This window comes from Mastomys coucha, unplaced genomic scaffold (genome assembly GCF_008632895.1).
Source record: "Mastomys coucha isolate ucsf_1 unplaced genomic scaffold, UCSF_Mcou_1 pScaffold20, whole genome shotgun sequence".
In the NCBI taxonomy this organism is placed as follows: Eukaryota; Metazoa; Chordata; class Mammalia; order Rodentia; family Muridae; genus Mastomys; species Mastomys coucha.
Window position 1 is genome coordinate 33,436,524 of NW_022196903.1, and position 25,923 is coordinate 33,462,446.

A 25,923-nucleotide genomic window follows, 5' to 3' on the forward strand; every position below is an offset into this window, starting at 1 on the left:
GTGGATTTCTGAGTTCGAGGTCAGCCTGGTCTACAGAGTGAGTTCCAGGACAGCTAGGGCTACACAGAAAAACCTCCTTGATGAGAAAGTCACTGGGACACAGCTGCCCACTACTGGCTTGCTGGCTCTGGTCATCTTCCTCTTGCCTTTCACACCTGTAGTCTAAAGTTTCCTGGGAAGCTGTGGGAGGGACCAGGACTGGTGGCAGCTAAGCGGAGGGCATGGCCTGTTTCCTCCTCTGCTCTGCCTTCCTGCTAGGGGCACCCACCCAGATGCTCTTTGGAACCAAGCACACAGGGACTCTCGAACAAATAGGAAAAAAAAAACAAAACAAAAACAAAAACAAGGGCCTTTAAGATTCCTCCCATGCTCTTCAGCTTCCTGGATGCTGCTGCTGAAAACATGAATTTGGTACTCAAAACTTGGGGCCTCCTCCCAAGCTCCCAGAACTTACAGCCAGGTATGGCTACCACCTTCATGATGAGAGAAGCCAGGGTTCCATGGCCAGCATGCCAGAGAGCAGGGATATAGAACATCTGTGGAGCTAACTTACTCATAAAGCAGTCTGTGGTTTTTTTTTTTTTTCTTTTTAATTCAATTTCTCCCTTGAAAGGGGAAAATGGGAACTGGACAGAGAGAAACTTGTCTCTGACAGATTTGGCAGGGATCCTCCTGTCCACTGTTAACACCCCATCCTTTCTCTTCCAAGTCCATACTTCCTTTGCTGACAGTCGAAGGGAACAGGAAGGGGGACAGAGGAGCAACAAGGTAAAAGAAACCTGTTTGTAGGAAATAGAATTGAGTGTCTGCCAAAAGACCAAGACACAGCCATCTGCAGGCTAGATGGCCACGTGGCAAGAGGGACCATGTTCATGAACCATGACATGGCTAGTTTCTCCGCACTGCTTCCAGGCCCCCCACCCCCAATAAATAACCCAGACAAACACTCTGTGCACTGAGCTATCATAACTTCTGTGACTCTAAAGAACCCTGACTAATACACACAGGGAGTGGTCATGGGATCTTAGAATCATTGCTTGGCCTCTAACATTTGGTTATTTTGCTTGAAATGATTTAAATAGTTTTTTAGGCATCATCCAGAACTATTAGACAACTCACATACTTTCTGGAGTAAGGTACTAGCAAACATTGAAAAAAAAATCCAGAATGTCTGGGGAAAAAAATGGAGTTGTATGCCAACTAAAACGTGACTATGCTGGCTCCTGTCACTGCTGGCTTAATTGAGCTGTGGATTGTCCAATCTCTACTAGCATTCTGCTTGTTTATCAGTAACTCAGCATACCTTTACAAAAACAAAACACCCAGAGCCTTTATTAATAAACTCTTTTTTTTTGTATTTTTTTCATAAAATATTAACGTGAAGTTCAAACGCCATGTTGGGGAGCAAGAAGACGACACTAACTTATGGATTGGATACTGTGCTTTTCACCTGGGTGACTACAAGAGAGCTTTGGAGGTGAGTGGGGAAAACCCAAAGGGTGTTTGCAATGACATTATATTCATGGTAGCAGCCAAACAATGCAGGAGGAAACAAAGTGAAAAGAAAGAAATTGCCTCATCTGCCTTCCCCAATCCTATGCCTTTTGACACAGGCATCCACTGGCCCTTCTTACCATACTGATTCAGAGAGAGGTGGGTAAGGTAACTGAACACATGGAATATTGTTTGGAAATCTTTTTGAAGCATTCTGATATGAGTGAGGGTGGAAGAGAGGAGCTGTCACTGGTGGACTGAACCGGGACAGCTCCTGAGGAGCTTCAGCCCCAGGTCCAGTTTATATTCTCATTTCATATTCTATAACCATAAAGTGTAGGCAAGCCAGAAGCTGCAGTGACAGTCAGTGGCAGGCAGCAGGTTAAGGTGCCAGTTATTTCAGCTGTGCACGTGAAATCATGCTGGCAGATAGGTAGTACAAGCAGTGCTTTACATAAATCACTAAATCAGCCAATCTAATAATTGGTCTTTTCTACGTTATTCTGCTTCAGTATGAAGTGGAGGAGGAAATACATGTGAGTGGGAATGTTTGGAGAGGTATGCAATGAGGAGTCAGAAGATAGCCTAAAAGAGGAGGGGTGGGAAGGGTCAGTTAAAACCGTCCATGCAACTGGGCAGTGGTGGCGCACGCCTTGAATCCAGCATTTGGGAGGCAGAGGCAGGCAGATTTCTGAGTTCGAGGACAGCCAGGGCTACACAGAGAAACCCTGTCTCAAAAAACCAAAAACCAAACCAAAACAAAAAACACGGCCATCACCAAATGTCTATTTCAGGAATACGAAAATGCAACAAAGGAGGAGAATTGCAGTCCGGAAGTGTGGGTGAACCTGGCCTGCACATACTTTTTTCTTGGGATGTATAAACAAGCAGAAGCTGCTGGGTTTAAAGGTAAAATGGGCTTTTTATGTCAGTTTTGGCTTAATGACTCTGTCCATTATGATAATTCTTTTTCTGTCTTATGATTAGTCTTTGCTTTGTACCTATTTTTATCTTTGCTTCTAAAGTGTGTTTTTACAGATACTTCAACTTACAGTTTAAATTTTATTTTATTTTTAAATCCAGTCTTACAGTCTTTGTATTTCTTTTTTTCTGGGTGATGGAGACTTAGTCCAAGGCCGAATGCTTGTTGGACAAACTACTCTAACCACAGAACTAAAACTCAGACATGAGAGCTGAAAAGTAACTTTGTTATTCACAAGCTTGAATAGCTATGAAAGTTAGTCCCTTGCTGGGATAAGATGGGGCAAGGTGGCTTTAGAAGGTGCCACAGGTGGCCTTCAGATGAGGGCAGTGGTCAGGAGTGTTTGCTCAGCTACTCTGCTATGGGGCTTATTGCTGACAGTAGAAGCCTAAAGATCCCCACCTGAAGAGTCTGGTGGACTCCCCATCTTAGAAGCTTGTCAAAGTCACCAAAGAAGAGTTGTTAGCAAACTTCTAAGTAAAGGAGAGACATGCAAAAAGATGAAAGATAATTAGAATGCAAATCAAATGAAACTTAAGGACGCAGAGAAAGTGGGCAAGGGAATATTGATTAAGACATTGTAAGGAAACTGAGTGTGGTGGCACATGCCTTTAGTCTCAGCACTCTGCAGCCAGAGGCAGGTGGATCTCTGAGTTCAAGGCCAGCCTGGTCTACAGAGTGAGTTCCAGGACAGTCAGAGCTACATAGAAAGGCCTTGTTCCCACCACCACCACCAAAATAAATTGTTAGGGAAAATGATTTTCAGGGTAGAATTCATATTTATATGTATAAGACATCCATTTTTCAAGGAAAATGGGGATCTTAAAACCACTCTTAATTTGTACCCCATTTTTTTCATATACACTAGTGTAATTTTTTCCCCATGAAATCAATTACCAGGTCCCTTAAGGCACTAACTATCTCATGTTTCTAAGAGTGTACATGGAGGATGCTCACAGTAGCCACTTTCATTTCCATACTTACATACATTTTTTTCATATCTTCATGCATTGAAATATGATATTGTTCTATAAAAGACATAGAATTGGTTATCCAGAATTGGGAAATTGACAAGACTACAAACAAAACTGGGACTTGAAAGGGATTTAGGATTTTTCTTAGATGCCTGTTTGAAGGTGGCACTTAACTGTGGTAGAAGGCCCCAGGGATACAGTGGACTGGTATTGGGGAAAACATGAGAGTATAATTCTGGAAAGGAGGATTTCAGGAGGAATTGAGAAAGATCCTTGGGGTGAACGGCAAAATGTGGGTGGATCCATATGTGTTCTCAGGTGGCAGAATCTCTTACCAATGTTTGGTTCAGCGTGTACATAGCACAGAGGTAGACCACACTGTACATGTGGACTGCTGTGCTGTGGGACATCATAGCAGTATCAGTGTAGAAGTCGGAGTGGAGAGCAGGACCTTAGAATATCTCCCTTCTCACTCTTCTGCAGCTCCTGCAGGTGGAAATCAGATTGTTTATTCTAGCAGACACATACAGCTAGGTAAAGATTGGGGCAATCCACCTGAGACTCATCTTATTTCGACAAGGGACTATGTTTCATAGACTACTGAATTTTTTCCTCAAGAGTTTTTATTTTATGGGAGTGCTTTGCCTGCGTGCCCCCTTGGAGGCCCAAAGAGGGCACCAGATCTCCTGGAACTGGAGTTACAACAGTTGGAAATATGTGAGTGGACTTGGAACTGAACCTGGGTCCTCTGCAAGAACAGCCACTTATATGCTGCTCTTAACCACTGAGCATCTCTGCATCTTAATATCAGTGCATATTGCTAGCTGTTATTTTTAAAGCCCATGTTTATCAAACATCATGGTTCTTTTTTTTTCCCCCAGCTCCAAAAAGCCGGCTTCAAAACCGCCTACTGTTCCATCTGGCTCACAAGGTAATGATGTTCTCATTCCATATTTTTTGCTTTAAAAACACTTTTCTCTCTTCCCTTTGCCAATAGAGGTGAAAATACTTAAGTAGAAATTTCTGTTAATGTTGCTAAATTGTTTTACAAAAAAACTAATTAAGCCACAAACAAGTAGCATATAAAAATATATTTGCTGCATTTAAAACTTTCACAACATAATTGCTATTATTATTTTACAGTGTTAAGAATTAAACCCAGGGCCTTGTTCATGTGCTCTGCTACTGAGCTCTACCCAGAGCTCTTGGCCTAAAACTTGCTGTATAGCTCAAAATGACCTCATTTCCTGCTAAGTTTCCTGCATTAGCCTCCCAACTGCTGAGGTTAAAGGCACACACCACCACATACAGGCCTATAACTGCCTTCTGACTGTTCCATTTCTTTATTTGTCCTAGATGATCAAAATTCCATTTTCTTTTTTTTTTCTTGTATTCTTTTTGCATTCATTTTTAAAAGTTCCATGTTGGATCCTTTGTTAACCTGTTGTCATGCATACTTTTAATAGTAGTTTAGAGGTTACTATAGCTTATGTTCTTTATATATTGAAGGTTTTTTGGTTGTCAAGGGTTTTCTTTTTTTTTGTTTTGTTTTGTTGTTGTTCATTCCTTGTAGGACTTCAATAATATGTACCTATACAAACAGTTTCATTGTGTCATAAACAAACACTTCTATTTCTCTATATTTTTAGAGATTTCTTACTAATTTTTCTGCAGCCATGCCTAATCATGTATTTTTTAAAAGATTTATTTATTTAATGTATGAGAGTATGCTGTAGCTGTATAGATGGTTGTGAGCCACCATGTGGTTGCTAGGATTTGGTTTTTTGTTTTTTGTTTTTTTGTTTTTTGGTCTTTTTTTTTTGTTTTTTTTCGAGACAGGGTTTCTCTGTATATCCCTGGCTGTCCTGGAACTCACTCTGTAGACCAGGCTGGCCTCGAACTCAGAAATCCGCCTGCCTCTGCTTCCCAAGTGCTAGGATTAAAGGGGTGCACCACCACTGCCTGGCTGGTTGCTGGGATTTGAACTCCGGACCTTCACAAGAGCAGTCAGTGCTCTTACCTGCTGAGCCATCTCATCAACCCAAAATAGTTTTTTTAAAAAAGATATACCTTCACACAATAATCAACATTTCCTATTTTCTTCTAGACATTTTTCTATTACTACTACTACTACTACTACTACTACTACTACTACTACTATTACTATTTAATTCTATGTGTATGGGTGTTTTGCCTGCATGTATGCCTATGAACCATCTAGTACCCAAGGAGGCCAGAAGAGGGTATTAGATCCTCTGGGGCTGGAGTTACAAAAGGTGGTAAGCCATGTAAGCACTGTAAGCTATGTAGGCACTGAGAGTCAAACTCAGGTACTCCAGTAGAGCAGACAGTGCTCTTAACCACTAAGCCATCTTTCCAGCTCTTTTCATCTAGTCTTAAAAGTTCATCTTTTTTTGCCGGACAACTGTGGCTTCTCCAGGGAGAGAGTGTCTTTATAGTGTGGCTACATGTCTAAAGTTTGATAAGAAGCCCCACTGTTCTTTTAACATTACCCAGGGTATAATTTGTTAAGAGGTTAAAAGTTAGTCTAGGAGAGGAGAATGTTAGGAACATGAGGTTTTTACATCATTTTAGCCCCATGTAGTACAGCCTAATTGCAGTACAGGGCATCCTTGACTGAAGCATCTCTGGAAACTCATCATCTGGCCCTGCATGAGCACAATTCGAGGTCATTTGGAAACACACATTGCCTCTTTTGACCATTCGGTCCTCATCTTAAGACTTAAGTCTTAGGCTGGCTGGATGGCTCTGTGGGTAACAGCACTGATTGCTCTTCCAAAGGTCCTAAGTTTGGATCCCAGCAATCACACAGTGGCTGGCTCACAACCACCCATAATGAGACCTGATGCCCTCTTCTGGTGCATTGAAGTCAGCTACAGTGTACTTATATATAGTAATAAATAAATCTTTGAAAAAAAAAAACTTAAGTCTTAAGTCTCCTGCCTTTCTCAGTGGTAAAAGCAGGTCAGACTGGAGAAGGTTCTCCTCTCTCTCATCCTTTTCTCTTCATTTCAACATAACTCCATATCTTTCTATCTTGCCTCAATTTCCCTATTTGAAACTTCAATTCCTTAACTTAAGAAAATTAATTTTATTTATATAGGTATTTTGCCTGCATTTATGACTGCATAATATGTATGTACAGTGCCTTCACGGGCCACAGGAGAATTTCAGATCCCTTGGAACTGAAGTTACAGATGGTCATAACCTGTCGTGAGGGTGCTAAGAACTGAACGCCAGTCTTGTAGAGCAGAAAGTCCTCTTAATGCTGAACCGTCTCTCCAGGCCAACTCTTAATGTGTAATTAACTAAATTAAGTAAGACACTTAGAATATTAACAATTTGTTTTAGTTGTTGTCATCTTTCTCTACAGCAGGACCAAAAAGATAAGGAGCTAAGAGAGAGAAAACAGGGATAAAGTGGCCGTAGAGGCTTTCAGGCCTCCATCACCTGTGATGATTCTCTCACATGAATGTGAATCTCTGCCTGTCTTTTCTCACAATTGTAGTTTAATGATGAGAAGAAATTAATGAACTTTCATCAGAATCTTCAGGATATCAAGGAAGACCAGCTTAGTTTGGCCTCAATCCACTACATGCGCTCCCATTACCAGGAAGCTATTGATATATACAAGCGGATACTGCTGGACAACAGGTCTGTGCTCTTTTCTGACCACTTGAAATCTCTGCCATTTTATTAGTTTTCTTTGTTCGCAGTTTGGCTTAGAACCTAGTATCTTTGGACTCAGTACCACTGGGTCAAATCTGTCTCACTGTCTTAACCTCCGATGAGGTTAAGAAAGCTTTGTATATTGTTCACACCAGACTTTCTCTACCCTTTTTGTTTTGTTGTTTTTGCTTTTAGTTTTATTGTTTTATGTGTATAGGTGTTCTGCCTGCATATGTGTGTCCCAAATGTGTGCCTGGTTTCTGTGGGGGCCAAAAGAAGGCATCACCTTCCCCAGAACTGGAGTTACATATGGTTGTGAACTGCCATGTGGGCATTAAGTGGCTTTTAACCACTGAGCCGCTTTTCCAGCTCCTTTGTTTTTTGAGACAGGTTCTTACTATGCATCTGTCCTGGACCTCTTATGTAGATCAGGTCAACCTTGAACTTACAGATCTCCTCCTGCCTCAGCTTCCAGAGTCCTGAGTTTAAAGGAGTGCTACATGCTTGGCCTCTACCTTTCCATTGGCATTCCTCTTTTGTAAGGAGCCATTTAAATGCCTTCCATTTTCCCACAAAATTTATATACTGATATGTTTACTGATCACTGTATAATTATATATATATTATATATATTATGTATATATGTAATATATATATAATATTTTTATTTAAGTTTTTGAAAATTTATGGTCTTGGAGGAAGGGGGAAAACTGGTTAGAAAGAAATATAATGATTCATATGTATCAGAATACCATAATAAAACCTGTTACTTTGTATGCTATCTTTAAAAATTATTAATGATTTATAAAATATCAACAAAAAAATACACTATTTAAGCCTGGTCATGGCAGCATACTACTATAATCTCACTACTTAGAAGGCAGAAGATACCCTCTTATGACCTCCATGGCACCAAGCACACACATGGTGTACAGACATATGTGTTATTAAATGAAAATCCTAGGTACAAATGTGGGCTACATCCCTGTGAATTGTTGACCAGGAAGGCCCTAAAGGCCCCTAGACAAACCAGGCTGTTACCATTGCTTTTGGTTACCTACTAGAACTAGATGTGCCAATATTGAAGAGTCCACATATTTTTGTTGCAAGATACAGAGAAATCTAACTGGAACTGAACTAGAAGCTTCCTCTCCTGGTATCTTAGTTACTGCCCTTTTGCTGAGAAGAGATACCGTGATGACCAAGGCAACTTATGAAAGTATTTAATTTAAGGGCTAATTACAATTTTAGAGAGTAATTCCACAGTGGGGAGCATGGTGGCAGGCAGGCGTGGTGCTCGGGGTAGCTGAGAGCTTACATTTTATGACAACAACCACGGGGGGGGGGGCAGGGGGAAGAGAGAGGGAGAGACAGACAAAGATAGAGAGAGACAGAGACAGAGCTAACTGGGAATGAACTTGGGTTTTCGAAACTTCAAAGCTTTCTCCCAGTGACATACCTCCTCTAACAAGACCATACCTCCTCATCTTTCCCAAACAGTTCCACCAACTCTGGACCAAGAATTCAAATATATATGAGCATATTTGATCCATTCTCATTCAGACCAAGGCACCTGACTAGCTTTCACAATGCTGGAAGGTTCTATGCCAATTGCTGGAAGAAAATTGTTGTCAATATTCTTACTCGGCTGTATACACTCTGTGCTAAACTACCAACATGCTAGGCAAGATTGCCCACAAGTGAAATAGTGGTATAAATGTTATGGGGGCAACTGACTGCCTTCTGATTGGATCTGAGGACTTTTCCTCAGGGAGAGTTCATTTCTGGTACTGTAAAACTGGTTAAAAGCTCGTGACTCTATAAGTCATTTACCCTTATAGAGAAGCTATTGCTGTTGCTTTTGTACAGGGACGTGATGTACCTTTTAAATGTTTATAGATATAGATTAGTGTTGCTGCCAGCTATGGTCAGAAAAACTTTTTGCAGTGGGTGGCATTAACTGTAGACACTCATAACAGATTAAAGGGGGTCCCTAAGTGAGATCTATATCGCTCCCTCAAAGGCTCAGGGAACATTACAGAAGAGAGTAAAAAAGAAAGGTGAAAGGAAAGGGTGGTGTGTTGATGAATGCTGTCCTTTAGGTATCTTAAATTCACTTAAATGCTATGATTCCCTGCACAAAATTGGGCTATTCATCATCCCAATACAGAGGAGGGGATGCTCACAAAGCTCTCCCCTTTTTTGAGGATTTATGGACAGTTGATGGCTGCTGGAGAGGAGGGGCCTATGAGGCTTCACCTAGGGAAATAGATGCAGTCAATAGGTGCTGTAGGAAGAGAGGGACATTTCTGTTAGTGGTTATATATCTACTGAGAAGTTGCCCGTGTACCTATAAATGACCCCTCATCCTTGCCTTTATAAGTAGTGACCCTGATTAAACTCACTGACTCACACACACAGGGAGAGAGAGAGAGAGAAAGAGAGAGAGAGAGAGAGAGGAAGAGAGAGAGGAAGAGAGAGGATGAGAGAAAGAGAGAGAGGATGAGAGAGAGAGAGGATGAGAGAGAGAGAAAGAGAGAGAGAGAGAGGAAGAGAGAGAAAGAGAGGGAGGAAGAGAGAGAGAGAGGATGAGAGAGAGAGAAAGAGAGAGAGAGAGGAGGAAGAGGAGGAGGAGGAGGAAGGGGATGAGTGGGAAGGGGACAAGAGAGCATGATGTAAGGCAAATACCATCAAAATACATTAAATGTGTATGTGAAAGTGTCATAATCAAACCAACTAATATTATAACTAATATATGCTAATAAAAACTTTCATAAAAGAGAAGAATATGAAATCTGGTTTAAGGACATTCAAGTATTGAACTCAAAAGGAGAAAGAAAATGTCCTGATTATATCTTGCTTTCTTCCTTCCAGGGCAGATCCTTGATCTCTCCTCTTTGCCTTATTGTACATTTGAGCTTTGCAGTTAGACATTTCTGTGAAATATACTTCAGCTCGAATCTTTCTGCCTACAGGGAATACCTGGCCCTCAATGTGTATGTGGCCCTCTGCTATTACAAATTGGATTACTATGATGTGTCTCAAGAAGTCCTGGCTGTTTACCTTCAGCAAATTCCTGACAGTACCATCGCCCTCAACCTTAAGGCCTGCAATCACTTTCGCCTTTATAATGGCAAAGCAGCTGAGGTAGGCATGCCGATGTTAGCTCAGTTCTAATGGGAGTTACCTACAGTTCTGTACTAGTGCTCTTTGGTTATTGCCAGTGTGATTCTATAACCAAATAGTTATATAAACAATATTTTAGACAGGGTCTCACTATTGACCCTGGCTGTCCTCCAGCTCCCAGAGTAGACCATGCTGACCCTGACTTCACATAGATCTACCTCCCTCTCCCTCTGAAGTGTTGGTATTAAAAGTGTGCCACAAACTGCCTTGCCCTATAAGAACTTCAAAAAAAAAAAAAAAAAGTCTGCAATCCTAAAAGGAATTTCATTTCTGAATGATCTATGTTGTATCTAGTGTATTTTAAATAGTTTTGCCTAGATGGTGTATGTTAATATAAATGTTTAAAACCAAATGCTTCAGCTTCTTTCTCTAACGTCTGGCTCAGAAGTTGCCTGTCACCATCATGTGTTCAGTAAGTCAGTATGAGAACCCTGGATGCCTGTCACTTTCTTCTCCTTCATCGCCATGCCATCATTCCTTCCTTACTAGTTATAGTTCTAGATACATTGTTCTCACCCCTCTCTCCCTTCCTTTGTCTCCCACCTTCTCAGTGTCCATTGGATTTAGTGCTACCATGTGTTCACATCTGTTCAGTTGATAATCTGGTGAAGTAAAACCTCCTCAGATACTGTTTAGATCAGGCTTTGTCCGCATTTTTCATCACTGACTTCTTAAACACATGTTACTCCCATTTGCACTGTTTGATGTTGGAGCCAAATCATCACAGAATCTTACTGTATAGCTCTGGCTAGCCTGGAGCTCCGGATCCTTCCATCACAGTCTCCTAAGTGTGTCTTGTACAGGCAGGAGCCACCATGCCTGGCTTAAACACACTAGTTTTACAAAACACATTGTGAATTTACAAAACACAAGTATGAAGTTCTCAAAAAGTAAATGATATGTATATTAAAATTCTGCTTCTATGAGACTCATAAACCCTCCAGTTCAAAAATGGCTTATGTGAGCCCAGCGCATGCCTTTAATCCCAGCACTTGGAGCAGAAGCAGGCAGATTTCTGAGTTTGAGGCCAGCCTGGTCCTCAGAGTGAGTTCCAGGACAGCCAGGGCTATACAGAGAAATCCTGTCTCAGAAAAAACAAAAACAAACAAACAAAAAAAACCCAAGAAACAAAAACAAAAAAAAAATGGCTTATGTGACTTTTTCCATTGATTTGTTTTCCCTTTCACTTTTGACACAACTCTTTACTTTCTTGTCATTTTTTTTTTCAGTATGGTTTAAAATCATCTTGTTTTGGTTTGGGTTTTCAAGATAGGATTTCTCTGTGTAGCTATGGCTGTCCTGGAAGCTCTGTAGATCAGGCTGGCTTCAAACTCAAAGATCCACCTGCCTTTGCTTCGCCTCCCAAGTGCTGGGATTAAAGCATGTGCCATCACTGCCCTGCTTGGTTTAAAATGTTTCAATAATTCCTCTATTATTTTTGCATTTTTTTTCAGTAAGATAATTAAACTAAATAATCTTCAATAATTTAAAAATGTGATCTGGGGCTGGTGAGATGGCTCAGTGGGGAAGAGCACCGACTGCTCTTCGGAAGATCATGAGTTCAAATCCCAGCAACCACATGGTGGCTCACAACCACCCATAATGAGATCTGACACCCTTTTCTGGTGTGTCTGAAGACAGCTACAGTGTACTTACATATAATAAATAAATAAAAAAAATAAATAAAAATAAAAATGTGATCTGAGGCCTTTGGGTCCCTAAGAACTTTGCAGAGGCTATTGGACAGGCGAAGGTTTAAGTGAGGCAAACAAGCTGCCTGGGTGCAATGCTGGCACTCTCACCATGTGCACAAAGTGAGCAGTGTCTTCTTAAATGCTGTCCCTAGGTGACTCACTTGTCACCCTTTGTACTTCTGGCCCTGCTACCACAGGGGCTCTCTATAAACTAGGTATTTAGAGGACCGTGGAGGTAGGCTAGAGAGACGGCTCAATGGTTAAGAGCACTGACTGCTCTTCCAGAGGTCTTGAGTTCAATTCCCAGCAACCACATGGTGGCTCACAACCATCTGTAATGAGATCTTATGCCCTCTTCTGGTGTGTCTGAAGACAACTGCAGTGTACTCATATAAATAAAATAATTTTTAAAAAAAGGGGGCTGTGGAGGCAGTTGCTGCAGCATGAGAACCACAGAACTCACTGGTGAATGGTGCTGAGATTGCAGCCTCAGGAGTTCTCAGAACTTGATAGCAAGTAAGACTAGCCAAATGTCCTAAGGACAGGTGGAATTGGGTATGGATAATCCATATCATATACTGAACAAAGCTCATGGAATGGAATCACTTCTGAGAAGAAAAAGAATGTCTCTTACATCAGAAGATCATAGACAGAACATCTTATGTGTCCTACAAATGTTAAGAAAACAGAATGTTGTGTGCCATTGTTGTGTGCTGGTACACTCAGTGGTATTGTTACTAACTTGTCCTCCAAAGCAGTAGGGACATTTCTTGATTATGTTTGTACTGGAAAACACTAATAACAGATGCTAACATGACAATGTTCTTTCAGTTGTCATCTTTTCTTCGGTTCCCTTCCTGTCTGGAGCTCACAGTGACTTTTTAACAAAAAGCAACCAATTGTGTGTGTGTGTGTGTGTGTGTATGTGTGTGTGTGTGTGTGTGTATGTGTGTGTGTGTGTATGTGTGTGTGTGTGTGAGAGAGAGAGAGAGAGAGGAGAGAGAGAGAGAGAGAGAGAAAGAGAGAGAGTTATTTGTGGAAAGTGTGAAACAGAGCCAATCTCTATGTGTTGGTTAATACAGTTTATGGTTGATTGGTTGGTTAGTTGGTTAGATTTTGTGGTTTCTCTGTGTATGTAGCCTTGGCTATCTAGAATTTGCTGTATAGTCCAGGCTGGCCTCAAAACTCACAGAGATCCACCTGCCTCTGTCTCTCAAGTGCTGGGATTAAAGGTGTACACCACCAGTGCTCTGCCTGGTAAATATAGTTTCTGAAATAATAATTTATATTAGCATATAATTAATTGCTTATTATTTTTATTTACTGATTACTTAGTTTTCTGGGGGGTTTTTTGTTGTTGTTTTTCGAGACAGGGTTTCTCTGTGTAACCCTGGCTATCCTGGAACTCACTCTGTAGACCAGGCTGGCCTCAAACTCAGAAATCTGCCTGCCTCTGCCTCCCAAGTGCTGGGATTAAAGGCGTGTGCCACAACAGCCTGGCCCTAGTTTTCTGTTTTAATGTCTTTTATTAGAAGTATTATGTGGACTAAAACCCACATAAACAAAAGTCTCAATTTTAAGCTTGATATCATTAATAGTCTTTTAGAGACTTTACTTTATTAATTTTTTTTTTTTGTAACAGGGTCTCATAATGTAGCCCTGGCTGTCCTGGAACTCACTATGTAGACCAGGTTAGCCTCAAGCTCACAGAGACCGGCTTGCCTCTGCCTCCCAAGCTAGGATTAAGGACATGCACTACCAACCTTGGCTTATTAAAAATGTTTTATTATCTTTATATTTGTATGTGTGCCACATTACACAAGTGATGTCAGCACACAACTTGCAGGAACCTATTCTCTTTTTCTATTGTGCGAGTTTTGGGATCGAACTTAGCTCTTTGGGCTTAGTCTCAAGTTTATTTATTTATTTATTTATTGTGTGTGTGTGCATGTGTAAGTGTGTGCACTTGAGTGTGTCTACACACATATGCATGGCTTATATGTTATCGTTGGGGGACAACTTTTGGAAAGTTAATCCTCTCCTTCTACCTAATTTTGTTATTTCTGTTGCTGTGCTGCATTTGCAAGCTTCCAACTAGTGCTGGTGCTGGTGCTGGTGTTGGTGCTGGTGTTGGGGCTAGGGCTACAGAGCCAGTGCACGTGGGTTCAGGTTAAAGGATTGAGAGAATGCAGGAGAGGTGATGCTATGACAAACAGGGAAGCAGAGGGAGAAGAAACTTGGACTGGATTCTGTAAACAAGGTCAGTTCAGCACACAGGAGGAAACATTAGAATTCAGAATTCAGGAGCCCGAGTGGACAGATGCCTTGTATCAATTCCCAGCAACCATGTGCAGTGGCTTACAGACACCTGTGACTCCAGCTTGAGAGGTATTCGATGCTTCTAGTCTTAGGAGAAGACTGTGTTCAAGTGGAGACATAAACACAGATACACATAATTTAAGAAAATAACAAACTGGGTGTGGTGGTACATGTCTTTAATCCCAGCATCAGGAGGCAGAGGCAAGCAGATCTCTGTGAGTTCAATTCTAGCCTGGTCTACATAACAAATTCCAGGCCAGCCAGGGCTACATAGAGAGAACTGGAAAAAAATTATAATAAATAAATACAATAATAAAATTAATCTTAGAAAACAAGAACTATATATGCTTATTACTTTGATAAGTCTTTTTATTTTTCAGGCAGAGCTCAAAAGCTTGATGGACAATGCCTCTTCACCCTTTGAATTTGCTAAAGAACTCATCAGGCACAATCTGGTGAGTAAGTTTCCCATCTTGGTTGACTTGAGTCCTATTTATCTTGATACATCATAGCAACTAAAGAGGAATAAAAGGAGATGCTCCAATAAATACCACACTACACCAGGGAGTGCTGCCTTACTGTAGTAGAGAAAAAAGGGGTTTCAAACACCAGTCTCTTTCCTTAGAGCACCTCTTACTGGGAGGACAGAATGTGGATCACATTTGGAAAGAAGGGCAAGGCATGGACACTCAAGTGTTTCGTGCCCTTGGAGAAAAACAATGGGACATATCCTCATGGTCAGAGTAATGGGACGATTGCTGCATCCTTGAAGACTGGCTAAGTTTTTGAGGGTTCATTTTAGTCTAGGGCATGAATGTAGCACAAGTGTGACTTGCGTAAGATAACCAGAGGATACTTGTACCTGAGTCGTAAGTTTGCAGTAGAGAAAGTGAAAAGTAATTGATGGGTTCAGGGCTGGATTGTGACGGCCGGACGGCCGTTGCTGAAGTGAAATCTAAGCTCACGCGAAATGGTAGCCTATCATCATACAACTCAGTGAGGTGCAGAGGTTATGTGCCTCTGAGCGAGACACCTGAGAGCACAGAGCCAATGGTTTTGTATGGTGAGTCCACCTTCCCCATCTGAAAACAGTGACAGAGAAACTACAGCTTCTCCTTCTGCTTTGTTTGTTTCTGTTTCCCCTTCTTCTCCTCTTCCTCCTCCTCTTGTTGAGACAAGATCTCACTATGTAGCTCTAGCCAGCCTGGAACTCTATAAATACAGACCTGGCTGGCCTGGAACTCAAAGCTCCACCTGTCTTTGCCTCTCCAGTGTGGAGACTAAAGGTATATACCTCCACACCCAGCCCAGCCTATTTTTTGAGGTCATGTGTGGAATTTTACACTCATGGCATCAGCAGCAGCACTTAACATTTTCAGGGCCTGGCTTTTTTGATTAGGGGTGTTCAACCTGTAGTAACCAGCCCTTACCTGCTGAGCCAGATGTTTTTTTGATATTTCTATGTAACAGCCACTATCTGGTGGAATACTGCCAATGCTGCTGTGATTTTTACCACCATCTTAAAGCCAGCAGTGTCAAACCACAGATAACAATGGAAGAAGAAGACAAAAAGTCCCTTGCATTTAGTTAAAGAGGTGAACTTGTGACTTGCAAGAGTGAGCTGACTGGGGTCCTGGAGCAAAGGGCAGACGTGGGGAGGCTCAGGAGGGCAGGGTAAGAGGAAGTGCACAGTCAGCTACAGCTTTTGAAGTTTAGCATTATGAGAAAGGAAACTAGGGCACTCTGAGGAGGGAGCAAAGGAACCAAGTGGAGATTTTACACAAGAACAAAACTGCTTGTGTACTTGAGGTTGAGATGTAGGGCTGCAACCTTGGGAAGACTGAAGATACAGTGATTAATGGAGAGACAGAGTCCAGATGGAGTTAGAAGTCACAGGATCAAGGCAGATAAGAAGTCCCCTTGTGCAGAACCAGGAAAAATCATCAAAATTAGTATTCTGAGGTTGGAGAATCACGTAGTTCATACCTTCGCTTCAGTGTATTGGGACAGTTCTCTGTGTTCTGAACACTTGCTAGGCTCTGGAAATTAAATAATGTGAGAAAATGTTTTTTAAGTTTTTATTACATTTATGTCTAGGTGTACGTGTGGGCATGTATTTTCATGGTGCACATGTGGACTTGTGGCAATCAGAGAACAATTTGCTGGAGCGCATTTGGGCCCTGGAGCCAGAACTCAGTTGTCCGTCTTGGCAGCAAGGGTCTCTCCCTGCTGAGCCACCTCCCTGGCTCTGTTTTTGGTTTTTAACTTTATAACACTTATCATCTGACAACATACTTGTTTACTTTTCTTTTAAATTTTTAATCACATTAATTTATTATATGTGCATGTATGAGTATGCAAGCATGTGCAAGCATGTGCACGTGACATACATGTATGTGGTAGTCAGAAGACAATTTGTAAGAGTCAGTTCTCTCCTCCTATCATGTGGGTCCCACGTTTGGTGGCAAGGACCTTTACCTACTGAATCATCTCACAGCCCTTGTTTGCTTTCTGAAGGGCTCTCCATACTTGAATAATTTATGTGATTTCTAGGAAGTGACTTGGTCCTGCTATCACCCCAGTGCTTAATATGGTAGCAGACATATAGGTTCTAATGAACATTTGTAGAATTAAATTTAATTACCTACTATATGCCACACAGCCCATTTTAACTCAGGTAATTGATAATAATTACATTGGGAAGTGAGGAAACAGGCTCTGAAGTTATAGGCATGCCATCGTGGTCTTTTTACTTTTGTGATGCTGTGATAACGTGGTTCCCGGAAAGCTCAGTCTAGCCGTGGACTAGCTTGCTCTCCTCACACCTGCCTCCCGAGTACCGGGATCACAGCTGCACACCAGCACTCCGGTGCTGCTTCGTGTTTACAGTGACGAGCATGCATAGATAGCTCTGAGACGCCACGGTGACCTCTTGCTCCTGTGCAGGTTGTTTTCCGAGGAGGCGAAGGGGCTTTGCAGGTTTTACCTCCCCTGGTTGATGTCATTCCTGAAGCTAGGCTAAACCTAGTGATTTACTATCTTCGTCAAGGTAAGAGAAATGTGTCATGTTCTGATATGATGAAAAAATATTTTAGAATATTTAAATGACTGAATTAGTTGTATACATTGTAAATGCATAACATTTCCAAAGATATATTTGCACCAAGTTCATGAGACAAAATAAATTGAATGGCACTTAACAGTTGTGCCTTTTCCTCTAGTTGTCTGCTTCTGTCACTTCACACCTCCCTCAATCTGTTTTTCTTTTTTTCCCATCTTACTGTTTTGTCCTTTCCTCCCTGTCAATTTCCTTTTGGGCCATCAATTTTTTTCCCTTACTTTCCTTTCCCTAATTGTCCTTTATGAAAATGTGCATTCACATTAGGTGGTTGTAAAGGTGTATGCCTTTAATCTCAGCCCTTGGGAGACAGAGGTAGGTGGATCTCTGTGAGTGTGAGAACAGCCTGGTCTAAAGTGAGTTCCAGGACAGCCAGGGTTACACAGAGAAACCCTGTCTCAGCAAAATCAGAAAAAAAAAAAAAAAGAAGAAAGAGGAGGAGAAGAAAATGCACATTCACATTTTCTTGTTGTTTTTAAATGATCAACATTTGTGTTTTCTCAAAGAATCTGCATCTCTTGTTTTTAGCCCAGGTATCATCTGAGAAATGCAATGTGATATTGAATGCTCTGATTGTTTAAATATTTTTGGAGCAGCTTTCCCCAGAACTTACCAGTGTAGGGTACATGGCTATGGATCTTAACCTTGTAGTGTGGCTTTTTCAGGTGTGTGGTAGAGCCCAACCAGGCAACTTATTTCTCACTGAGAAAAATGTGTTTTTGTGAGAACACATTTTTTTTTTTGGCTTGGGTTTCTTTTATTTATGTATTTTCTTTTTTTTATTGATTTAAGTTTTATTGCATTATGATGAGAAAAGATACATGATTTTGATTTATCTGAATTTGTTAACATTTAAAAACATATTTTAAGTAAATAGATTTAAATCACATTATTGTTTCCCTTTTGTACTCCAACTCCTCCCAGAGACCCCCTTCAATACCTACAATACCTTTTTTGTCATATTTTTTAAAATTTATAAAATATTACAATAATAAAAATGAGTATTATAAAAGTTGTTTGATATAAAACAACAATCAATTTAAGTCTTATGTAAATGCTTGCCTACAGCAATACTGAAAATACATATGTTTTTCTCAATATAAATTTTAAATAACTCCAAACATATTAACTGAATATTTTAAAATAGTACATCACTACTAGTATTTTTTAAATGAACATAAATATATAAAGTCTTTTTGTTTGTTTGTATTTAGTAGAGCTTAAAATCTTGGCTCTTAACTGTGGTACAAACCCAAAATAAGAACAATTTTTAGACATTGGATTTCATTGTAATAAGGCTATACTTCAATGACCCTCACATCACCAAAGGATTTTACCTCCATCATAGCTGACAGTTGATAGTTCTGCTGTGCAATGAAGGAATGAATTGTAGGCACAATTTTTGGATACAGACTTCCTGCTATGGTCAAAACTAATTGAGTGAGTGACTTTATTCTCAGCCCACAGAGAACAGGTTACACTCATTTATGAAATGGTGTGTGTATTAAGATGGTCTATCCATATCTATTCACCAACTGTTTAAATGAACAATGGTTCTGCTTGGAGGGTGGCACAGACATTAGGTGAGAGTAAGAATCTGGTTCATTGGCTGTGATAATTTGGAAAAGCATTCATCTCAGAGAAAGAGTAACTTATAAAGTCCTCTTCTTCAAACTTGATACAATAGTTACAAACATCAAGCAAAGCATTCAGTCTCACTCTCTGTTGTTCTCTTACAAGCCACCTCCCAAGTTAATTGTTTACGTTTCTTTTGGCTGTATAAATACTTTTGAAATATGTAAGCTGTTCTGAAAACCATAGTATAGTGTAAAAACATCAAATAAACAATCCTACTAATAGAGAGGCTGAGATAGGAGAAGCATGATTTCAAGACCATTAGGTAGTATACAGCAAGACATTGTCATGTACAAACAAGCAGAAAGTATATATGGATTGTACAATATTGGACCTATTTCTCCAATTACCAAATTAGAGAGACCATTGGATGACAGTCAACAAATTTCTAATTCCTCATATTTTTGGATTTCAACCGATTAGGATATGCTGTTGGTAATATTAATTTTCATATTAAGGTATTAAGAAAAAGTAATTGTTACTTCCTGTTGTTTTTGTTGTAAGACACGGAATTAGGTTTGTGTGGGTTTGTTGAAAGATTACTTTCTTGCTTCTTCTAGGGTGTAGTTTTGCTCCTTTTTGGCGGGGGGTGGTTTCGAGACAGGGTTTCTCTGTGTGGCTTTGGCTGTCCTGGAACTCACTCTGTAGACCAGACCAGCCTCAAACTCAGAAATCCGTCTGCCTCTGCCTCCTAAGTGCTGGGATTAAAGGTGTGGGCCACCACCACCCGGAGTAGTTTTGCTCCTTATCTTGGTGTTTTCCATCATTATCCTTTGTAGGGCTGGATTTGTGGAAAGATATTGTGTAAATTTGGTTATGTCATGGAATATCTTGTTTTCTCCATCTATGGTAATTGAGAGTTTTGCTGGGTATAGTAGCCTGGGCTGGCATTTGTGTTCTTGTAGGGTTTGTATGACATCTGCCCAGGATCTTCTAGCTTTCATAGTCTCTGGTGAGAAGTCTGCCGTAATTCTGATAGGCCTGCCTTTATATGTTACTTGACCTTTTTCCCTTACCACTTTTAAAATTCTTTGTTTAGTGCATTTGGTGTTTTGATTATTATGTGACAGGAGGAATTTCTTTTCTGGTCCTATTTGCTTCTTATATGTTCATGGGCATCTCTGTCTTTAGGTTAGGGAAGTTTTCTTCTATAATTTTGTTGAAGATATTTACTGTCCCATTACCTTGGAAGTCTTCACTCTCTTCTATACCTATTATCCTTAGGTTTGGTTTTCTCATTGCATTCTGGATTTCCTGGATGTTTTGGGTTAGGAGCTTTTTGCTTTTTGCATTTTCCTTGACTGTTGTGTCAATGTTTTCTATGGTATCTTCTGCCCCTGAGAGTCTCTCTTCTATCTCTTGTATTCTGTTGGTGATGCTTGCATCTATGACTCCTGATTTCTTTCCTAGGTTTTCTATATTTAGGGTTGTCTCTCTTTCTGATTTCTTTATTGTTTCTGTTTCCATATTTAGATTCTGGATGGTTTTGTTCATTTCCTTCATCTGTTTGATTGTATTTTCCTGTAGTTCTTTAAGGGATTTTTATGTTTCCTCTTGAAGGGCTTCTAGCTAGTTACCTGTGTTCTCCTGTATTTATTTGAGGGATTTATTTATGTCTTTCTTAAAGTCCTGTATCAACATCATGAGAAGTGATTTTAGATCTGAATCTTGCTTTTCTGGTGTGATAGTGTGTCCAGGACTTGCTATGGTGGGAGAATTGGGTTCTGATGATGCCAAGTAATCTTGGTTTGTGTTGTTTATTTTCTTATGCTTGCCCCCCCTCCTGCTTGCTACCTGCTTCTGTCATTATGCCCAGCCTAGGAACACCTGAGTTCCAGCTCCAGAACTCCTGTGAAAGTGCCAAGTGTAGTGTCAGGCATTTGTTTTTTTGTCTTTTGTTTTTTTGTGGTTTTTTTTTTTTTTTTTTGGTTATTTTATTTATTTACGTGTCAGGCATTTGTAACTTGGCACAGGGGAGGTGGAAACACGAAGATCCCTGTCTCTTTCTAGTGAACCCCTCCAGCCTAATTAGTCTCAAAGTGGGTGGACCATGTCCTTAAAGATGACACTAGGGGTTGTCCTCTGGCCTTCATATACATGCATACATGACATACATACATGCATTTTTAAAAAAATCTTTACCTCTGGAAGAGCAGTTGATGGTCTTAACCACTGAGCCATCTCTCCAGTCCCATACATGAATTTTTTAAAAAAGAAAAATAGTAGTTTTCTTTAGGATAGTTACACAACCTTGAACTTGATGGATAATTAAAGGTCAAGTAAAACATGGTATTCTCTTTCTCTCTGTGTGTGTGTGTCTCTCTCTCTGTCTCTATTAGGTGTGTGTGTGTGTGTGTGTGTGGCCTTGCACCTGCTATAAAAGCAGTCTATTGCTAAGCTGCACCCTCAGCCCTATTTTATATGATTATTTGAATATTCTGACTCCTAACTTTCTAATGAGCTTAAGAGAGCCCACATAACGACCGACTTCTTATGTTGCAGATGACGTGCAGGAAGCCTATAATTTAATCAAGGATCTGGAACCTACTACACCTCAGGTAACTGGAGCTGCTAGACAATTTTAGAACAAGTGCTGTGGAGAGCAGCACAGCAGACACACAGTTGTAAGCCATGTCAGACTCTACAATAGGAGTCCTACTGTGGAATCAAGAAGACCGTATATGCTGGTGGGTTTGTGTGACTTTGGGATGAGAATGAATGTTTTGGGTTTTTTTTTTTTAACTATAGTTCAAGTACCTTAATATTCATTTGACTCCCTAAAAGGTCTAAAATTTGAAAATATTAAATGTTTTTAAAAAAAGAAATATGGAATTATAATGAATTAATAGCAACTTTATAAGTGTCTACAACTTATCTTTTTTCCCTCAGTAGGTTGTTAGCTCCTTGCATTCAGGGACTGTGTCTCTACTGTATCTCCCACACTGTATATACTAAGTACATAGAGAGCACTCCATCCCTTTCATTGAATAAAAGTCTGAATGAAGCCAGGCTGCCTTGACTATCAAGCCGCAGGAATCTGCCTGTTTTCATCTCCCCAACACTGGAATGACATGGGTCCTGGGGATTTAACTAGGGTCCTCATGTTACATGGCATGCCCTATGCCAACTAAGCAAACTCTAGCATCTCCCTGAATTATTTCTGCTTAAGACTGAGCTTTTACAGTGATAAACTCTGCTGTGTGGGCACTTGCCCTCTAGACGTCAAACCAGACTCCTCATCCTTCTATACACCAGGATATAGCACAGAAAAGCAAGTCAGCAGATGAAGTAGAGTTGGTTCAAGGGGCCAACAAAAAAGCCCACGTAACCGTGGTTGGTGTGATTGTGTTTTCTCAGGAATATATCCTCAAGGGAGTTGTCAATGCAGCCCTTGGCCAGGAAATGGGTTCGGTGAGTATGAAATCACGATAATTTATATTTGACAAAGTTCTAGCTATGTAAAGACCACAGTAGATACTGGGGTGCAACCTGTAACAACTGTAAACTCACTGGCTTCTTCTGCAGGCCCTTTTTCTTTAGTGTTGGGGGTGGGGTGCTAGGGATCAGACCCTTCTGCATGATAGATTCTTGTGCTGAGTCACATCCTTCAGTTCCTTTAATTCTTTAAAACCTCCAGTCCAGGATCTTTGCAAAAACAATTCTATTGTATAGAGATTTTTTTTTTTTTTTTTTTTTTTTTTTTTTTTTTTTTTGGTTTTTCGAGACAGGGTTTCTCTTTATATCCCTGGCTGTTCTGGAACTCACTCTGTAGACCAGGCTGGCCTCGAACTCAGAAATCCACCTGCCTCTGCCTCCCAAGTGCTGGAATTAAAGGCGTGCACCACCACCACCCAGCGAGATTTATTTTTTAAAAAAAGCTTTAACCATAAAACTTGCTAGTTTGCTTAAAAGAGTGCCAGTGTAATAGAGTTATTTCTTTCCTGACAAACACAAACAATGGATTTGGCATCTAGAACATGAGAAATTTTTCTCTAGAAAAGCTTTTGTTAAGGTACTAGAAATACACCCTCATCTCTTCTAGAAAAGTTTTTGTTTGTTTGTTTGTTTGTTTGTTTGTTTGTTTTCTGGGAACAGTGTTTCTCTGGGCAGCCCTGGCCATCCAGGAGCTCGCTGTGTAGACTAGGCTGGCCAGAAGATCTGCCTGCCTCTGCCTCCCAAATTCTAGGATCAAGGTGTGTGCTACCATTGCCTGGCCATTTTTTGTTGTTGTTATTCTTTGTTTTAATTTTGGTTTCTCTAGATAGGGTCTATATTACCATATCCTCAGAATGGCCTTGAACTCACAGAAATCTTCAATCTTTCTGCCTCAGTCTCCCCAGTGTTTGGTTTAAAGAACATCTTATAACTATAAAGGCAGTTCAGAGTTAGGCTGCTGTTGAGCATGGTTCCACACATCTATAACTACAGCACTTGGAGGCCAAAGCTATTCATGATAGCCCAGGTTACATAGTGCAACCCTTTCTCAACAACAGGCAGACAGGCGGGTAGATAACCTAAGGCTCTAATCCATGTTAATGTATTAAGTTCTTGTGAAACAAAGGATACAATAAATAAATCTTTCATCTCTGGGTCTTTTCATGTAGGCAGAAAATACTGCTTAGGTAAATGAGTCTGACAAGTAATCCTTGTTATGTCTACAGCACCTTTACAAAGTTCAGACGCAGAGTTACATATTTGTTGAATGTGTAAATTTACTTAATGCAGGATTTTAGAGTGGAATTTTGAGGTTAGAGTTTTCTAACTGATTCTACCTGTTAACATAATACTAGTTTGTAATTTTCTAGGTGCTGTGCTAATAAGAACTTGAGCATGATATAAAACAAGGATATATGTTAAAACATACTAGAAAATGCATTATAGCCATAAGTACAATATAAATAAACTATTTGTGCCTGCTGCCTCTCTATGCGTTCTGTTCTGTTTTGCAGAGGGATCATATGAAAATTGCCCAACAATTTTTCCAGTTGGTAGGAGGATCCGCTAGTGAATGTGGTATGTCTATGATCTGTCCTTCTGAGCACAATTCATATTTGCAGTTGGACAATATTGACTGGTGGAGTCTGACTGTCTAGAGATACATGTTATGCTTCTTGTTATGAAGCAAGAAATTAGAAATTGGTGAGGAAGGCTAAAGATATAGTTCATTTTGTAGCTTGATCACTTAGCACTCTTGGGAAGCCTTGGGTTTGATCCTTTAGTGCCACATTAAGTAGACACCATAGCTGGGAAATGGCTGGGAAATCTAGCCCACGGGAAATAGAAACAGCACCATTAGAAGTTCAAAGAACCAGGCTGGAGAGATGGCTCAGCAGTTAAGAGCACTGACTGCTCTTCCAGAGGTCCTGAGTTCAAATCCCAACAACCACATGGTGGCTCACTACCATCTGTAATGAGATCAGACACTCTCTTCTGTTGTGTCTGAAGATAGCCATAGTGTACTCATACATAAAAATAGATAAATCTTAAAAAAAAATAAGTTCAAAGAATCCTTAGCTCCACAGTGAAGGCTAGCCTGGGCTATAGGAAACCCTGTTGCAGGGTCTCAAGTCACATTATATAACCTTGGCTGGCCTGGGACTCACTACCAGGTTGCCTTTGAACTTACTACCATCTTGCGTCTGGCTCCCAAGTACTGGGATTACAGGCATGCAAAGCCACATCTAGCAAAGCCTAACTTCAGAGCATATTTAATGGTTATAAAAATAATCCCAGACTGAGGAGAAAGCTCGGTGGTAAAGCACTTATCAGTATGAGGACCTGAGTTTGGATCCCTAGAACCCATAGAAACAGTAGTGAGCATGTGTAATCCCAGTGTTCCTGCTGCAAGATGGGAGGTGGGGACTGGAAAATGCCCAGAAGTTTCCTGGGAAGCTAGCCTGACATACATGGCTAAACTGCAAGAGAGTCTGACTCAAACAAGGTAGAAGGCACAGAATATGTAAGGTTGTCCTCTGACCCCTCATGAATTCCATTGTACATATACCTGTACACAGATAAACATGCATACATATCATACTTATACATACATTTGTCACACACATAAAAAAAAAAGGAAAAATTAAAAATAAGGGCCAGTCTTATCTGATATTAATTGGAGGGGAGGAAGGCTTGATGCCCCAGCATAGGGGAATACTAGAGGGGTGAGGCTAGAGTGGGTGAGTGGGTGGAGGAGCACCCTCATAAAGCCAAAGGGAAGGAGGGAAAGGAGGGATTGGATGGGGGGTTGGTGGAGGGGTAACAGGAAAGGGGGATATCATTTGAAATGTAAGTGAATAAAATGATTACTACTACTACTAATAATAATAAAAATGAGGACCAGTGAGCTGAGTCAATAGGTAAAGACATTTGTTTGCCAAAACCCATGTGATAGAAAGGTAGAAACAACTTCTATAACTTATTCTCTGACCAATGAATGCCCACCATGGCAGATTCATGGTCACACTCATATACAATTCAAATGTATAAAAAATGTAATAAAGTATACTTTAGATGTTAAAGAAAATAATGAGTCCATTAAAAAGAGAGAAATGGCTTAGTGGTTAGGAGTATGTGTTGCTCTTGCAGAGTGCCAGAGTTTGGTTCCCAGCACTCACAGCTATCTGTTCCTCTGGGTTCAAGGAATCTGCCACCTACACTAGCTTCTGTGGGCATCTGCACACACACACATACACATGAATAAAAATAAAAGATTTACAAAGAGACAGTGCTGGGTGTGGGGGCACACGGCTTTAATTCCAACAGTCAGGAGGCAGAGGCAGGCGGATCTCTGAGTTTGAGGCCAGCCTGCTCTACAAAGTGAGTTCCAGGACT

At 40.5% G+C, this 25,923-nt stretch overlaps 1 protein-coding gene and 1 long non-coding RNA gene across 2 annotated transcripts in view; one reads left to right on the forward strand and one right to left on the reverse strand.

Annotated features, from left to right (window-relative positions):
* Ttc26 (tetratricopeptide repeat domain 26) overlaps positions 1–25,923 on the forward strand; it is a 43,995-nt gene that overhangs the window by 1,353 nt on the left and 16,719 nt on the right. Inside the window, exons 3-12 of the mRNA XM_031381575.1 lie at positions 1,385–1,477; positions 2,289–2,403; positions 4,332–4,381; positions 6,980–7,125; positions 10,116–10,287; positions 14,720–14,794; positions 17,286–17,388; positions 21,595–21,650; positions 22,450–22,503; positions 24,042–24,105. Of these exons, the coding sequence (XP_031237435.1) occupies positions 1,385–1,477; positions 2,289–2,403; positions 4,332–4,381; positions 6,980–7,125; positions 10,116–10,287; positions 14,720–14,794; positions 17,286–17,388; positions 21,595–21,650; positions 22,450–22,503; positions 24,042–24,105 (928 nt within the window). The remainder of the gene's footprint in view (positions 1–1,384; positions 1,478–2,288; positions 2,404–4,331; positions 4,382–6,979; positions 7,126–10,115; positions 10,288–14,719; positions 14,795–17,285; positions 17,389–21,594; positions 21,651–22,449; positions 22,504–24,041; positions 24,106–25,923) is intronic.
* Positions 3,682–25,923, reverse strand: part of LOC116098752 — a 39,750-nt gene continuing 17,508 nt past the window's right edge. Inside the window, exon 3 of the long non-coding RNA XR_004121935.1 lies at positions 3,682–3,936. This is a non-coding gene — a long non-coding RNA (uncharacterized LOC116098752). The remainder of the gene's footprint in view (positions 3,937–25,923) is intronic.